This window comes from Micromys minutus (assembly GCF_963924665.1).
Source record: "Micromys minutus genome assembly, chromosome: X".
NCBI classification, from domain to species: domain Eukaryota; kingdom Metazoa; phylum Chordata; class Mammalia; order Rodentia; family Muridae; genus Micromys; species Micromys minutus.
The window spans coordinates 125964105-125982030 of record NC_137970.1 but is presented as its reverse complement, the minus strand read 5'-3'; the positions used below and the strand labels follow the sequence as shown (position 1 = coordinate 125982030).

Below are 17926 nucleotides of genomic sequence, written 5' to 3'. Positions count from 1 at the left end.
GAGTCTAAATGATCCCAGCTCCCACCTCATGCCCAAAGGAAAGTATGGGGCACCCAGCATATGGGCCACTCTCACTGCAGTTCTGACCCCATTTCTCTTTCCATTCCTCCAACTGCATCCACAGAACCCTTGGAACCACCTGGTGGTGGGAATGAAAGAACAGCTCAGAGAAACCAGCCTGTGGGCCTCCTGCAAGTCAGCACCTAACACCTTCCTCAAGCCCATGTTCCTGCAACCAGGCACCCTTCACGCCCACCATCCAACCCCTTCCTCTGTCCAAAGGAAAACCTAGGGAGAACTAGCCTGTGGGCCATCCTCACCCAGCACCTAACACCTTCTTTCCCTCCATGTTCCAGCAACTAGGCCCACTTCCCCTCCTCCAACACTGCCACCATCATACCCACCCCAGGCCCCTTCCTGAGACCAAAGGAAACACTAGAGAAGCAAGCCTATGGGTTTCTCCAACAAAGATTTAATAAGAACACAAGTGGGGAAAGCAAGGAGCTATGATGCTGGACAGCCAGGCAGGGTCATCTGTGGGAAGGGTTGGGTGGGAAGGACTCATGGATGAAGTGTGATGCTTAGATGGGGCTGGCAGATGGGCCGGCCAGCAACACAGAGCCAGTCAGTGGCAACAGCAGCAGCAGCTAGCAGCTAGCGATGACAACGACTGTGAGGATTACTCTGAGCCCAGGCCACGTGGGAGATGGTGAGGAACTGGGACAGTTCTCTGAGCAGCACATGGTTGTAGACAGCCATGTCCAGCAGCTCCGGGATGATGAGCCTCTGGGCGCCTCAGCATTGTGTCTGATCCCTGCCAACTCCAGCAGCCTGTGGGTCAGGACCTCCAGGCTGGTGGTCAGGAAGATGGGTACCTTTTCTTTCAGCAGCAGGGGCATGGCCGCTCTCAGGAAGATGGTGCTAGACTAGGCTCACTGAGTTCAGACCGGCTCTGGAGGTGCAGCAGCAGCGAGATGATGAGGATGACTGTGGACTTCGAGGGCTGCTCAGCCTGGTCCTGGACATGCTGGGCTCCACCTGGCCGTGCTCATCTGTCCTGCTGGGCCTTGGACCTGGACTCTGACCCCTAGGCCCAGCGTCTTCCTCTGTGCCAGGCTGTGTATCATAGCAACCTTCCAGTGATCTCAAAACACTCTTGCCCTCCCATTGTGATTGATAATGTGAGTGAGTGTGGTGTGTGTGTGTGTGGGGGAGAGAGAGAGAGAGAGAGAGAGAGAGAGAGAGAGAGAGAGAGAGAGAGAGAGAGAGAGAGAGAGAGAGGTTAATGTGTTTGGTTTGTGTGTGCCTGTGTGTGAGTGTATAAGTGGGTGTTCTCATTACTATTGATGATTTGAATGTGTGTGTCAGGTGTGGGTATGTGAGAATCAATGGAATACACATGAAACACAATAAAAGACATTTGGGGAAAGAAGGGGAAGAGCTGGAAGGAGATCAGGTTTTATGAAGAGTGGCAAATAAGGAGTGGTGAATTAGAACAAAGAAGTTTGGAAATGCTCCAGTAAAATCAGTTACTTAACATGGTATGTCTTGGTCAATGTCCTATGGCTGTAAAGAGACACCAAAACCATAAAAACTCTTACAAGAGAAATCATTTATTTGGGGGGGTGGCTGGGATGTTGCTTATAGTTTAAAGGGTTTAAATCCATTGACAGCATGGTAAGAAGCTTGCAAGCAAACATGGAGCTGGAGAGGTAAACTGAAAGTTCTGCATCGGGATCTGCAGGCATCAGAAATAAATGCTGCAGAAGGCCTGTGTTGACCTTCTCTGATCTCAAGGCATACTGCTAGTGACACCCCTTTGGTCCAAATTAAACCCGAATCTGGCGTACTTTGTGTAACAACTAGGCCACATCTACTCCACCAAGGCCACATCTTCTGATCCTTTCCAATAGTGCCACTGCATAGTGTCCCAATATTCAAATCTGTTAGCATATGGAGGCCATTCTCATTCAAACCACCACAGTATCTGGTTTTTTTTTTTTGAAAAAGTCATCACACGATTCCCACAAACCTTTAGAATTTAATCTCTGTATTTCTTGAAATGCACAAACACAAACCCAGCAATAGCACATGGAAAAAATCCAGTAGTTGACTGAAGGATAACAGGGACTCTAGGGCATTATCAACAATGTATTATCTCATATTATCAGGATTTTTTTTAAAAAACAGGAGGACTTTTAAAAAGTAAACTGAACATGGGCTGGGTACGTGGGCAAAGTGCTTGTTTCACAAACATGAAGACAAATTCAGATATGCCAAACCCATGCAAAGCCGAGTATGGTGGCACACATCTGCAATCGTGTCACTCCTGTTGTCAGATGTAAGATGGAGAAAGGAGCTTTCCCAGAAGCTCATGGACCGTCTGTCCTGTCACACATGGAAATGAACAACAAAGAGATGCTCTTAAATAAGACGGGAGGCAAAATTGTCTTTTGATTACTGTGGGCCATGTTTACATAGGTTCTCCCACATGATGCACACACAGCATATACACAGAGGAATGCATATATATATATATATGCATTATATATATATATGCATTATATATATATATGCATTATATATATATATGCATTATATATATATATGCATTATATATATATGCATTATATATATATATGCATTATATATATATATGCATTATATATATATATATATATATATATATATATATATATATATATATATATATATATATATATATGTTCATAAACCCCAAAACATCTCCACAAACTAATAATGTGGAAGCACACACTCTGGAGTGGTGAGGTTGAAAAACTGAGTTTGCTGCTTGGAAGATGAAAACCCAAATTGGAGCTTTACAGGATATCAGGCACACAGTAAGATGTAGATTAGCAAAGAGTTGAAAATAAAAAAGCAAGAGCTGAAAATATTAATCACAAAACAGTCATTCATGGCTTTATTATGTGTTGAGAGGCTCACAAATTCATTTTGCAAGTATTGTTTAATTTTAAGCTTTTTCCAACTCTTCTGTTTGATTTGCAGGCTCCACACATATTCAGAACCAGACTATAAATGTTATCAATTTGTACAGAGAAAGAGAGAGAGAATTAAACAGGGAGTATGTAAAATCAGAACTCAAAAAGTGTTGTGGTAAATTTTGGAAAGGGAACCACCAACCCTCGCTGTCTCAGCATCGTAGAGCCAAATGGCTTTTGTGGGGTGTGGCAATGGGTTCCAGGGCACCATGCCACTCTACCCCAGCTACTCTGTCCCTCCCAGCAGCCTCTCTCCTGTGACACTCTGGTGACACTCTGCTGTGAACTCTGCTCCAATAGCCAGCAACCACCACAACTGTCACAATTGCCACTAGTTATTGTGACAATTCCCACTAGCCCGACAAAATCAAAACTCTAGAAACTTGCAATTTGTCAATCAGATTTATATCAGTAAATTCTCACTCCATAAAACATCCACACAATAACTGTGCATTCTTTCAATAATGTTGAGAATTAGAGTCTATTTTCTAAATTTTGCAGAAAAAGAGACAGACTTATAAGAGTTTTCTAAGTACCAGCATGAAGACTAGAATGTAAAAAAACCTGGATTGGGACCCAAAGATAACGGACCACGCCCACCCCCACCAAACACAATGGTGTTGGGAATACATGCCCTTAGTGGGGTTGGCTTCCTCTAATCCTATACTCTTGTAAGTTGAATTGGCCCATAGGATCTCAAGAGAGCTAATACTTGCGGCCAAAAGAATATCTTCTTATGGACTTGTTGTAGTAAAAATTAAAAAAAAAAAAAAAAAAAAAAAGACAGCAATAGGTTCCAGCCCACTATTGCTCCATGCTTCCCCCAGCTCTCTGACCTGAGCAGTCTCTCCTATGCGAGTTCCGGAGCTGAAGGTTTTTATAGAACTATCCTAAATTCATCTCGAAGAATGGCGGTCTCCCTCTTGTTAGTGTCTCTCCCGACTGCCCCTCTGGTAGCTGGGAAACCCAGGAACTCTACTCACATTCTCTGTGGCCACCCCTTGGACTCAGTGGTGGCTACCCTCTCACAATTCCCTTGGCATTGAGTCACCGCGTAAAGGAAAACACCACACAATAAATTCTGATCCAATTGGCATGGTTAAAATTTACCCACTTAAATAAGTACAATTCCCTCCCTTATAAAAAATTCATAACAACCTGTACGCATATAGAGATGTGCTGAGAGAAAAGACTAAGTCTGCTTCCTCAGCCCCTTCCTCCTCTCTCGTTCCTGGTCTTTTCCCTGCCTACCCTTCCTTCTCATTCAATGGTAGGCTCAACACACCTTGTTGTATAATGACATCATCCTACATGGACTGACGAACTAATCGCTAAATGTCACGGTTGCTATTAAAAAGGGCATTAAATACCACAAATCAGAAACATACCAAGTAGATGTAGTTAACTATTGTTTTCATTTTTACGTGCCTTCACGTGGTGAAGAATATTAATTTTTCCACTTCAGTAATGCTGATGACTCGATAGCTTGATATATTCAAAGCTACGTTGGTACCCAGAGAAAAATACGTATTATATATAAAAAGATAAAACAAAAACTATTAATTAAGAATATTAAACAAACAAACAGAATGAAAAGAGACCAAGAGAAGCACAAGAATCAGAGGCCCACGTGTTCATACACTCAGGAATCCCATAAGTACACTAAAGTGGAGGCCATAATATATACACAGAAGACCTGGTGCAGCCCCTGGCAGTCCCTGTGCGTGCTGCCTCCATCTTTGCAAGTTCATACGAGCTTCAATCCTAGTGATTTGGAGGGCCTTGTTTTCTTGGTGTCCTCTATCCAGAGCCTCTGGCTCTTACAGTCTTTCTGCTCCCTCTTCCACAAAATTCCCTAAGCCCTGAGTGGAGGAATTGTATGGAGACATATCATTTAGGACTGAGTGTTCCAAGGGCTCTCACTCTCTGAATAATGTCTGGCTGTGGGTCTTTGTATTTGTTCCCATCTCCGATAGGAGGAAACTTCTCTGGCAATGGCTGAGCAAGGCACTAATCTATGAGTAAAGCATTTAATGACGTTTTTGGTTGTGTGAGTATTTTGAGTTTTGATTTTGTTTGTGTGCTTTTAGAACAGTAGCACTCAGTTTGACCCTAGGAATCTGGGCTATCTAGTCTCAAGTCTGTGGTCACCCAGGCAGTGTCAGGTATGGGTTCCATCTGTGGTGTGTGCCTTATGTCAGACCAGATATTAGTTGGTTACTCCCACAGGCTTTGTGCCTCCCTTCCCCGAGTGTATGTGGTAGGCAGGACACCATTGTAGATCAAAGGGTATGTGGTTGGGTTGGTGTTTATACTCCTTTTAGTGGTGTGCAGGGTCGGTGTTTACATTTCCCATTCAGTAGTGTGCAGAACTGAAGAAACTAGAACGTAGGAGTGATGGGGTCTCCAGGTAGGCACCAACTCGAGTTTTTCATGTTCAGTGAGTTGTGTAGACATTGTCTTCAGCAGAACAGTCTTGCCATTAGTTTTTGCAGAACAACCTAGATATTCTTGGCAACAGCTTGGGTTGTTAGGGGATTTCCATGGGGCCCTTTTGTCCAACAACTCACTTAGACGTAACATAATCTGCGGACTCAAAGCTTCATTTGGTGGTCAGAGACATCCATGGTGGCTCTGTCCCCCACATTGTTTGATGATTTCATTGAGATATCCTTCCTATATGTATTTATTTTAGGAAGCTTGTACTGTATTAGTTTTCCATACTACCCCTCAAATGGCCCTTAATTAGAGTTCTCTCTTTTTCCACATTCACTCCTACATCCCTCTCCTACTCCTCCCCACTTGATCCTCTAATTCCAGCTAATGCATCCATCTGTAACTATTAATTTTATTTCCCTTTCCTAATGAAATCTCTCTGTACCTTGCCTCTCCCCAGTCTCTTACTCTATATGTAAACTCTGTGGTTCTATGAATTGTATAATTATATATCATATTTGTCTTTCTGGGTCTCCGGTACCGCACACACGATGATTTTTTTTATAGATCCATCAATTTACCCGCTAATTTCATGATTTCATCTTTAAAGACTGAGTGATAATTCATTGTGTGAACATATCATATTTTATTTATCCGATCTTACATTGAGGGACGTCACTAGGATCTTTCCAATCGCTCACTGTTAGATAGAGAGCAGCAATAATCATGGTTGGGCAGTTATCCCTGTGATAGACTGGGGCATCCTTTCGGTGTATGGATGGGCAATTATCCCTGTGATAGACTGAGGCATATGTTGGGTGTATGCCAAGAAGTGGTGGTATAGCTGGATCTCGAGGTAGATTTAGTCCCAATTTACTGAGAAACCTTCGGATTGCTTTCAAAGGCGGTTGAACACATTTTAATCCCACCATCAATGGAGGAGTGCTTTCTGTGTTCAACATCCTTGCCAGCATGAGCTGTCACTTGTGTTTTTGATCTTAGCCATTCTGACTAGTGTAAAATGGAATCTGGGGTTGTTTTGATTTGCATTTCCCTGATGGCCAATGATGCTGAACATTTAAGCACTTCTTAGCCATTTGAGTTCCTTCTAGTGAGAATTCTGGTTAGATCTGTACCATTGGGTTGTCTGTTTTCTAGATATCCAGGTTTGTTTGTTTGATTGATTCTTTATATATTTTGAATCTAGGCCATTGTGTGGGCACATACCTTACTAAACTGAAGAAAAGTCAATCTATCCACACTGACCGTTTAAGTGGGTAACACTCATAAGAGAAGATAACAACTCAGTATTATGAGAGGTTACAGAGAGGGTACAATCTGATAAACTGACTCAGGCAAGCCTATTCCCTCCTTCCCACAAGTAACCAGTGCTTTTCCTTTTCTTTTTAACAAAGTATTTATTGTATGCATACCTGAGCAAATGTATGTGCACCACATGTATGTAGGAGCCTGAGGAAGCTGGAAGAGGCATGGATCTCCTGAACTGAAATTACCGATTGTAGCACTTTGCCACGTGTGTGCTGGGAGCTGAACTCGCATGCTATATAATAGCTACAAGTGCTCTTAACTACTGGGTCATCTCTCCAGCTCAGGAAAGGGAGTTTTACGACAGGAGGACTAGGCGGGAAAGCCATTCCTCTGGCCAAAAGTGTGGATTAAAGGAAGATGCTAGAGAATCAACTTATCAATACAGAAGGAAGTGTGGTCTAGTCTTGTTTTATTCCTTGTCCTTGGGTCATTTGCCAAACTGAAGAGTCTGTGAAGACTTGTTATGGAAAACCTTGGTGGGTACTAGGCACGTAGTAAGGAAGGCATCAGCAATAGGGCAATCTCTCTACTGGGAGCGGGGCTTGAGCAGGCAAAGTTAAATCAGCCTCAAGCGCATGCGCACTGTTCCAGCCAATCAGAGACGCACATACGCCGGAAGGCGGGGCCTAAGCTACTAGCGGCTATTGGCTGTGAGGAAAAAGAGGTTCTGTGGAGAGGGTGAGGAAGCTTCAGAGGAAGGTGACTCAGAACTACGGACTCAGAAGTACTGACCCTAAGGCAGTGGTAAAGGACCCTGTGGGAAGAGGACTGAGGGTAGGGTTGATTCAAAGCTGTGGCAAAGGACCCCGGGGTAATGGAAGTGATGCTGCTGCCCTTGATTCGAGGCCGTTGAGGGCGGAGGCTGGGGATGGGGAGCAGGTGAGAAAGAGGCTAACCTGTGAGGTTATGTTCTGGAGTCTCACTACAACCTGGGACTGGACGAGGCCCCCGAGGATGTTGTGGAGAGGGACCTGAGGGATAAAGTCCCGGTAGGACTGAGCAGGAGTGTGTGGAGGGTGGCAGGTGAAGTGCTGGGTACCTACAGGCCGACCCTTTGCCTGCCACTAGCTTTCATGGGTCGCTGGATGCCCTGAGGTGCGCCTAGATTCTATTTGGGGAGTACACTCTCAAAGGAAGGTGCCGCCTACAGGCAGAAACAGTTCTTTTCATACAGTGACAGTGTTTCTGACCAGATACTAGCACCAAGTATCCGGAGAGAGGGGGTGGGACGCTGGCTTATGTCGCCTGAACTGTGAGGAGCAGAAGGAACTAAGGATGGGGTGGGGGTAGGGTAACTCCCCATTTCGCCCTTGGCCCAGGAAGGATGGGACTGAGGGGCTGGGACAGGAGACCCTTGCAGGTTTCCGGAGAGGGGGGTGTTGGATTCTGTTTTTGTTTGCTGACCCCTTCCTGTTCCTCCAACACAAGTAGAAAGGGACACTCAGGCCTAACTCCGTGGAAACCTGATACCCGTTCCCGTGGCTTTCATTTAACTTTTCCTGATACCTATAACGTATCTTTGCATATACAATGTTCATGATTCCTGTCTAGCATAGGGAGACTACGGTCATGGCATCCAAAATCAAGGGCAGACCTCCCAAGCAACCAAAGGTGACTCCTGACCTGCCATCTGAAGATGTACGGCAGCTACGTGAAGATAACCCAGGTACAACACAACAGGGTGGGGGCAGGGTGAGGGAGGAGGCACATAGAATGTAGATCAGTTGCTTAAGGAGCAAGAGGCTCTAGGTTCCTTTCCCAGCACTGCCTAAGACCAGATATGGTGGCCCAAGCCTCTAATCCACAGGAGGTGGGATCAGGAAGATCATAAGCACAGGGTCATCTTCACCTACACAGCAAGTTCAAGGCCAGCGTAGACCACAAGAGACCTCGTCGAAAAACCAGAAAAAGTCAGGATGCCAACAAGATAGTTCCTGCCCTGTCCTCAAAGTATATAGTCTGATGCAGTTAGGTGGAGTACGGGTCATTTATTGGGAAACACATGGCATTTCTAACATAAAAACTATTTTCAGAAAGCGTTTGTGGGACTTATGGTTCCCAAGTGGTGTTCTTACCCTTTAGGGGAGCTGCAAGGGCCATAGAGCTTCTCCTGGCCTGTGCAGTTGCTATACCCAACAGGTCTCAGTAAGGACATGGTTTACAATGATGTAAACCTGGAGGCCCTGTGCATAACTGTCACCAAGGTTTCCTTAATTGTATCTCACCCCCACATACACGATTCCGTTTATATGTGTTCTAGAAACTTTGATGTATACGTCTAGTGCAAACCCGCAGTGCAGGTATTTCTTCATGTAGGATGATCAAAATGACAGAAAATACTTGGAAGTTATTCTTTTTTCTTTCTTTCTTTCTTTCTTTTCTTTTCTTTTTTTTTTTTTTTTTTTTTTTTTTTTTTTTTTTTTTTTTTTTGTCTATGTAGGAAACACTCCAACCCTTGAAACTGAAGAGGAAAGCAGTTCTTCCCCTGAAATAGGCGGACCAAACCCAGGTGATATGTTAAAGGAATTTTCACGGTTGGTAATGTACTTCCACAAAGCACACTTTCTGTGTAAATTCTGAGGCAGAGGACACTCCTTTCCACAAGAGACATGGTGTTTTAACTACATTGGATTCAGATCCAGTAGGATTGCTTTCAGGCTAAAAATACAGACGATGGCAATAAAATATCCTGCTCTATCTTTAGGACCCATTAACAGTTTTATAAAGTTGTTTGCAATTAATGTACACCTATGCCAGGCGGTATTCACCAGTAGGTAATGGAAGTGCACTTCACAACTTGTTCTTGTACACTCCCCGTGACAGTGCTCTTTACTAATTCACTTTTATTTTTGATTGTGCATGTGACCTGAGGAGTATTGTGCTCACAAATGTTGGTTCTACTCTCTTTGTTTGCTTTGCTTTGCTTTGCTTTGGAGATCTCACCGTGTAGCCCTGGCTGGCTTCTAACTCAGTATCAGACCAGGCTGGCCTGCCTGTTGATTCACAGGGATCCATCGGCCTCTGCCCTGTAAGTGCAGGGTTAAGTTAAAGGCATGTACCACCAGGGCCAAAAGTGGTGGGATTTTGTTTTGTTTTGTTTCACTTATTTATATACTGTGAAATCTCAGAAAAGTGGATGAAATTATCCATATTCCAGATTTTGTCACAAATAAATGACAAAATACACACACACAATGCAGAATTAAAGTCAAATGTTAATGTGTGAGCACTGTATAATCAGAATGAGTCTGGCTCTGAGTTGCTATGTCAGATATTAGTCAGATGATCTGTGTTGAAGGTAAAACTCAGAAAAAGTCAGAACCCATTTATAGGTTTTGATATAATAGACCTCTGTTCAGAAGTTGTCCACGATTTATGACAGGGTTTTAGATGAGTGGGAAACAACTTGCCTAGTATGTTCATCCTGGTTTCCATCCTCAGGATGGCAATAGAGTTATGCATGAGTCCATTCCTTTTGTTCCTTAAACTCTTCAAACTGTGCAGATTTCTGTTCTGTTTTTCTAAAAACCCCAAAGACTACATTAAATACAGTGTTTCATCTCACCATGCAATCATCTCTGAACATTTGAAGCCTATGTAAATGAAATGCTCTCACATTTTTCATAAATCTTCCCATCAGTTCTGCTTTATGTGTCCTTGAACTGGAAGATACTTTGTACATTGATTAAACTTAGACTGTAAATGATTTCTTACCTAGAAATTAAACAATACTTTGGAAAATATTTGTGTACATTTTGGAAAAATCTCTTTAGCTATGTTTTACTTTTAAAGTGCATGTATCTTTTTTTTTTTCAAATTGCAGTGGTAGCTGCTATAAATTTCCAATGACAAGAAGGAGTGGCTTTTTAAAGGGTGGCTACATGTTGGTACCAAAGATTTCTCTAACAGGAGTGAAGTAGTATTTACCTTATTAACGTAACAATAAATATTTATAAGGATTTTTAATACAGGGAGTAGTAGGAAATCTCTGAAGGAAAGGAAGAGAAGCTGTGTGCTGAATGTAAGTAAAAGTGTCCACAACATTGAGTGGAAAATTAACCACTTCCTGAAAAGCCAGCATGAGCGAAGGTAAGACCCTTGGCTTTTCTAATTTATTCAGCTGTTAGTACCCGGGAATAAACCAGTTGCTAAGGACTAGCTGCTGTTTTACGTTTGTTGGAACCTCTAGTGAAATCTTCATATGTTTTGGGTATTTTTATAAAAAAAATAACTACTTTCAGACTACACTGCCACATTATAACAAGAGTATTGCTTAGCAGTCAGTAAAGATGACCTATTTTGTCTTGTCAAATTAGTACGATTGAATTTATTCACCATAAAGAATTTGTGTGTCACCCTTGAATGTAATGCCTGAGTTAACGTTGAGTATCCTAAAACACGTTCCATATAGCATATACTCAATTGTATGAGACAAAAAAACGAGATAAATCTTAGAGAAGAATAATCTATACACTTATGGAACCTAGTTGAGCCTTTAGTAAATTTAAAAATGCAAGAAAATATGTTGCAGCAAATATTAAAAATGGAAGGCATACCCCTGTACCAGCCCCCGTGCTCTCATTCTGAGGACACCGCTTTAGTGTAGAGACAAACGCACGGACTCTGTCACTCGGTCCACAATCCACCCTCTAATATATTTTCTTTCTTGGGCGGTCTTTCCATCCTGGGTGGATAAGAGCGCCCCGGTGTTTTCTTTCCTCCACCGCCCTGCACTAACATTACTCTAAAGCCTGATAGCTTTTCAAGTAGGTTTATATATTAAATTCTCAATCCACAAACCCTCTGCAGGATATGATTATACCCTAGGGACAAAGACACAAAGTGTCCTGCTATATAGATAAAAAGACCCATAGAATCCCGTAAGACTATTCATGTCTACTTATCACCATTCCAGTCACCAGGATACAGGTCTGCTTTCTCCAGCTCCATCTTGATTTCCTTTTCCTTTCTCTCCTCCCTTCTGGTTTTCTAGCCACCCCCACCCCTGCCTACCTCTCCACTGTCTAATCATGTATCGCCTTGACATAAATCTACAAAAATATGTTTTGCCCTAAGTGAGGAAGAGTGAGTAAGCCTCTGCAGAATTCTCTAATGCTCATGCATATGCATCCTCACCAAGCCAATTCTTCAGAAGAAGAAAAATAAAGGAGAAGTTGTGCTTGTTGGGAAGAGGAATACTTGTGGGATGTTAGCCAAATACCAATTATAATTCTCCCTAAGTTTTATAAACCTAAGGTATTTGAAGTGACTTCTTCCTAAGCCAGTGGGAAGCACTACTGTTAGGGTAAAACCACATAATGGGCCTCATCTTCCGTTTCCCTGTCAGAATATTTTAGATGCCCTTTCCCAGTCCTCCATCGGTAGATGTAGTGAGGAGAGGTCAGTCAGGCCTTGAGTGAGCTTTCTTCATGTGGAGACAGAATATCACAGTGTTCACTGTTGTCTTCTACAGGCAGAGACTTTACCAAGACTGTTCTCATCAGTTTTTGACTTTGGTTCTGATGTGGAATACAGATGTTGACCAAATCAAGAATCAGGCCGAAAAACTCTCTGTGAGTATCAGGCTCACCTTTGAAGGAGTCCATTGTGCCAGGACCAGGTAGCAGGAGAGGCTTCCTGCAGCAGGCCCACAGGGAAGGGACAGGACTTGAGCTCAGGGAGACAAGGAGGGTGGTTGATGCAGTGAAGAGAATTGGGCCATCCTCCCTGGTTTGTTCTTCTTCCCTCCTGTGCAGAGATGACAAGGGTAAGGGGGTTTAGGAGCCAGCATGGTGGGCGTATCAGTCAGGGGATGAGCAGGTCCTTACTGTCTGCAGAGTGCAGGGGAAGGTATGGGATTGTGTCCTGAGGGGGGACACTTCAGGATCCACAAGGTGCAGATGGCAAACAGTGGGAGGGCCCCAAGTAGCCTTCTGACACAGTGATCAGGGATGCAGAATGAGAGCAGTCCCTGTGGCTGTGGCGGAGCAGGTGGGGCCTTAGCTGTCCATGGTTGGAGTTCAGACCAGCCCTGTCCCAGAGGAGAAGAGGGAAAGGTCTCCATGCAGTGATGGAATGGTGATGGCAACCGAGTCACGGTTAACCTGGAGATGAGAATGGGGTTTTAGGGGCAGGTAGTGGACTCACTGCTGTCTCTGAGGCTCTTTCTTCCTGGGGGAGGATGGAGCAGCTCCGCCTGGAGATTCTAAGTTCCAAAGGTGGGAGAGCAGAGGTGGGAATACTGAGGGAGATGAAGATGCTGTCCTTCCCAGGTCAAGTCAGGAGCATGGTCTGTGGAATCCCACCCATTGGGTCCCATTCATGGTCTGAAGCATAACTTCAGAGTTAGTTATGCTAACTCTGAAAAGTAATTTACACCCGTGCCTCCATTTATTGGGAGAGGAAGGAGAGGGAGAAGTCCCTATTTCACAGAATGCTTTCAAAAGTCTCTTTTAGGTGTACATTCTGAAATTGGTCTGAAGTAAGACTTATAGAATATAACCCTGTTAGCATGGCACTGTGTGCAAATAGAGTGGGTTCTTTTGTGGGGACTTGACAAATTATGGGGACAACTCAAGGTAGGCTCTAAAAACCCTGAGAGTGAGGCAGATTTGGGGGCCTCTAGTAGGTAGGTTTTCCAGTCTTCGGGAACTAATCGCAATATTTTGAGTACTGTAAAACAATATTCCTAGGAAGCAACTGGAATGTCATAATGTCAAAAATACTTTTTTCAAACTATGGTGTCTAAATGAAATATTGAATTATTTTTGGCAAGCTGTTCATTCTAATGAAATGTTATGTATGGCTTTATGTTTGTAGAAAATTGTTGACGAGCAACAAAAGCTATTTGAACAATTTCAAAGAATTCAAAAGCGGAAAATAGAAGAATTTAAGGAGTTATGTGATCGACATGTGAAGGTGTGTTGGACATCTTGTTCAGAGGGAAAATAAAGATATTGGCTCTCTTTCCTTCCTTACTGACATAGGGATTATACCCATAAATTTCCTCGTTCTTTTTCTTTTCTACTTCTTCTTCTTCTCTTCTTCAACAGTGTTACCATGCCAGGTAAACCTAACTACTAAATGAGCATCTCCTTTCAGAACTCATTCATGGTGGTGGGTTCCTTTCAAAGAGAAGTTGGTACATTGGTTTCAACATTACCCAGAGTAATACTTACAGAGTTTGGGGAAACGCTGAATTTTATAGCATGGCTTTCTCCCATAATCAGATTCCATCTGCATAGTGACAAGTCAAGGTAGGGAGTCTGTACATCCTTTGTTTCTTGACTCCTTGTGCCTTTTTGCATTATTGGACTGTAATTACATTCTTTTCCTGTGGACAATTAGAATGGTAAGACAAAGCCCGCAAGCATGATGGAGCAAAACAAAAAGTGAAGGTAACAGTTAGCATGTTGAGAATTATCTACTGTTTTAAGTACATCCTATCAAATCCTTCTCAGCCTCATTGAACATGGCCAAGTACATTCATGTAGTTATTCTGGGATTAATGAATTCTTGTATGCTCAAATTCATTTTCTGAGTTGTTGTTTAATGCCTGCTGTTCCTGTTAAATTTCCTTCATCCAAGCTAATTGATATAGGTCCAAGCAGCCTTCCAAGAGTCACAAGAATTCACTCTATGTTTTATAATACTTGATGAACACTGGGATATGTGTGTGCAGAACAGCTAATTCAAAGTGCTTCTGAATAGTGGGTATCAGGCTGTATGTAGTCCTTCTGGCGGGGAGGCAAAGCTTTTCAAAAATCACACTGCAGGTTTGAGGTAGCTGTTAGTCTGATCCTCATTCAGGGCTGCACTTCCTGAGTACTCTCCATTCTCTAGGTATGATAACAGTGTGTACTACAGAGGCCTCTCATCCCTCATCCTGCCTTCCTCCCACTTTCTCTCCCTCCCCACTCTTCCTTTCTTGTCCTTCTCCTCTGTCATCATCTTTAACTTCATCGTATTGTCTTCCTTCCCCTCTTTCTCCCCGTACCCCCTTCAGTGTGTATGCATTTACTATTCTGCCTGTGACATTCAGTTATTATAGCCGGACTGCATATTATAGCATCCCCATACAGCTGTACTACTCCTGTCTCTTGCTTTCCTGCTGAAACACTAATCTTTCTAAGGAGACATAGGCATTAAACTTCATTTAACCTGCATAGCTCAGCAAGTTGGTCATAAGCTCTGATGCTAAAGTTTTGTGTTACTTCTGGTTCTGCGTTCACCTGAGTTACTAAAATATGAAAGACATCATTTAATAATGGTTTTATAATTTTTATACCATATATCACAAGAGTTTGTTTATAGACAGTATCTCTCTAAGTAGCCCCGGATATCCTGGAATTCACCATATAGTGGCTTTACTTGAACTCGTAGCAATCCTCCTGCTGCTAGTTTCGAGTGATGTAATTACAGGCACATATCACAAGGGCTCTCTGCTTAGTACAACAGTTTTGATGTAGTGTGTCCTAATCCATTCATTGCTGAACTTTCAGTCCTGGTCATAAACATAAACGTAGATATCATGATCACACAAAATTCTGTGTCTCCACTTGTCGCCATACTATACTCAGCAATTCAGTTCCATATTTCTGTGAAGGACATTTTGATTTCCATAGAGTATACAGTGTACTTTTAATATAGAATGATTAATACCTACGCCATTTATTGTAATACATACTGTTTTTGAAGTGTAACTGTTCCCAGGTGCGAACGGAGATGACCAGTGGTTGCTTCTACTTCAAACATGGCTTTTGGTTTTTAGAATCTACAGGCTATTAAGCGTTGTCGCCGAAAAGCTATTGTTGAGGAAGCCAGGAAACAAATGAACTCCTTGGAAAGGAAACTTACTGAAAAAACTGTAAGTAGAATAATTTTGAACTGGAGTGTTGGGATTAATTTGAACACTAAATGTTTCTCTCCTATGATGCATGTCACATCTACAAAAATATTAATTAGGCCTGTGATAACTTCAAGGTTCATGTAAACCAGCAGGAAGAAAAGGAGGGTGTTCAACCATCTCTTCTGTCCCTGCTATTCTCATAACGCCTTGAAGAAAGAAGCTCAACCGCCATAATCAAAACGTACGATAGGAATGTTTGCTTGACCTAAGGAGACATGAACCAGCAATTGCAGTGATTATAAATTCCTTGTTCACATCTGTGAGGTGTCAGAAAAACTTGACTGAGAATGTTTTGTTTTTGAAATTTCCGGCACATGTAGTCTGAAATCATCAGGGACATATGAGGTCTCCTGTACAGTTAAAGCTCCTGTCCTGTGATTTCCTGTATGTATATCCTGGGAAATCTTTACTTGGCAGCATTTGATTTAATAAGCATGAGATTGTTACTGACTTGTTGGGATGAGTCGTTTTATTGTACTCTGTGGTTCTCTGACGTTCCTGACGTTTCACCCCCTAGCAGGCAGAAACGGCCCCGTGGGATAGTGGGAAGTGGAGGTGTGCTATCACCTGCGTGATCCTGCATGGACCCAGGTGTAGTCCAGGCCACTTGTCCCACTGTGTCCAGTTGAGGAGAAGCATTGAACACAGACTGGGTTCAGACTCTCCCATTTTCTACAAGTGGAACTGCATTCCTCCAGTGGGAATGAGGGCTTCCCTGCTTGGGTCACGTTACTGTCTAAAATTATTCACACCCACTTCCCCCTTTGTGCAAACTGCCTATGAGCCTGCGGGCCTTTAGGATTATTTCTTTAATAAAAATAATAATAACAATAATTTTGTTTTTTGTTGTGTAGTATTATTTTCAGGTATGAATGTCTCCTACTTGAGATATTGTACGTATCCTTACCAGACCTTAATATCCTACATAGTGTTTTCCCAATGGTGAATCTGTTTCAAACCTCCGTGTGTGGGGGTGGGGGGAATGGTGGGAATGTGAAATTCCTTTTGTGTGTGGTGCACAGAGGCACCTCCGTATGTAGGGGCCAGAGGTACTTCTGATACCTGGTTTATTTTATGGAACAAGGTCTGCCTCTCTGAAGGTGGAGCTCATCAACTGGCTTAGGGTTGTTAGGTCATTGGGCTCCAGGGATCCACCTGTCTCTGCCCCCTAGTGCTGCTGGTCCACACACTCACTGCTGTGCTGAGATTTTCCTTTAAAGTTTTATTTTGGTTATTTTATCTATGTGGATCTGTATGTGTCTGTGTGTCTGTCTGTGCTTCTGCTGTCAGATGCCCACAGAGGGTGGCAGACACCTAGAGGGGGAGCGGTTGTGGGCCACACGATGGTTGTGGGGATTTGAACTCAAGTTTTCTACAGGAGCACCATGTGCTCTTAAGCTCTGACCCATGACCAAAGTCCCCGAGCTGGGGTTTTCAAGGGTATTCTTGGAATCTGAACTCAGAGTCTCATGCTTGTTCAGCAAGCATTTACCTGCTGAGCCTTGTCTCCCAGGCCCCATGGACATATTTCTTTCTTAGGCGTTTGAGCTCAGATATTTTTCTGTTGTTGTTGTGCCCTGTCCACAAGGGTTCTGCATACCTAATGTATTCTGTGACCCTTAGTATTACATTCTGCAGCATCTGAATGTGTGGCTGTCTGTCTGCCTGCCTGGGTACAGCGCAACTCCTATGACAGTGTCCGACTCTGCTGGGAGCACCAAGGTACTTCACCCACGGATCTCCAGGGAAATTGGAACCCATAACAAGCAAGGTTCTCTTTTTAATAGAAAAGATGTCACAACGTGTCCTGTGATGCAGAGATTGAGAAACTGGTCGTGATCAAACAGCCTGGAGTTCTGAGCCAGCTGTTGCTCCTCCACATCTCCCACACACAGGAACGGTGGTACCTGAGAGTCTAAACAACCCTTTCACTATACCCATACACTCAGGGACTCCTCACTTAGCTCCCTCAACCAGGACTGGAGATATCTAATTGTCTAAATGACCCTTTCACTACCTGCAGAGCCCCAGGCTCCCCCAAGCTGCCACAACCAGGACAGGAGACTCATAATAGCACAAGTGCACTGTAAGCTGTCTCTGTGGCTCAGCACAGGCCAGATCCTTCCCGAGGCCCTTAAGCTAGCACAGGTAGCCTGTCCTCAGAACCCATCTTCTTTGAGGCAATGATATGTGCCCTGGGTGGCACCTGCTGTAATTATTCTTCCTTGTGCAC

General features: G+C 43.3%; 1 protein-coding gene across 1 annotated transcript; it reads left to right on the top strand.

The window, feature by feature from the left end:
* Positions 1–8354: 8354 nt before the first annotated feature.
* LOC308415274 (X-linked lymphocyte-regulated protein 3A-like) lies at positions 8355–15836 on the top strand (the record flags this gene model as incomplete). The annotated part of the gene is made up of 6 exons (XM_080910263.1): positions 8355–8451; positions 10757–10874; positions 12259–12358; positions 13605–13703; positions 15556–15651; positions 15768–15836. 6 exons carry the CDS (start codon positions 8355–8357, stop codon positions 15834–15836), a joined length of 579 nt encoding a protein of 192 aa, XP_080766389.1.
* Between the last annotated feature and the right edge of the window lie 2090 nt (positions 15837–17926).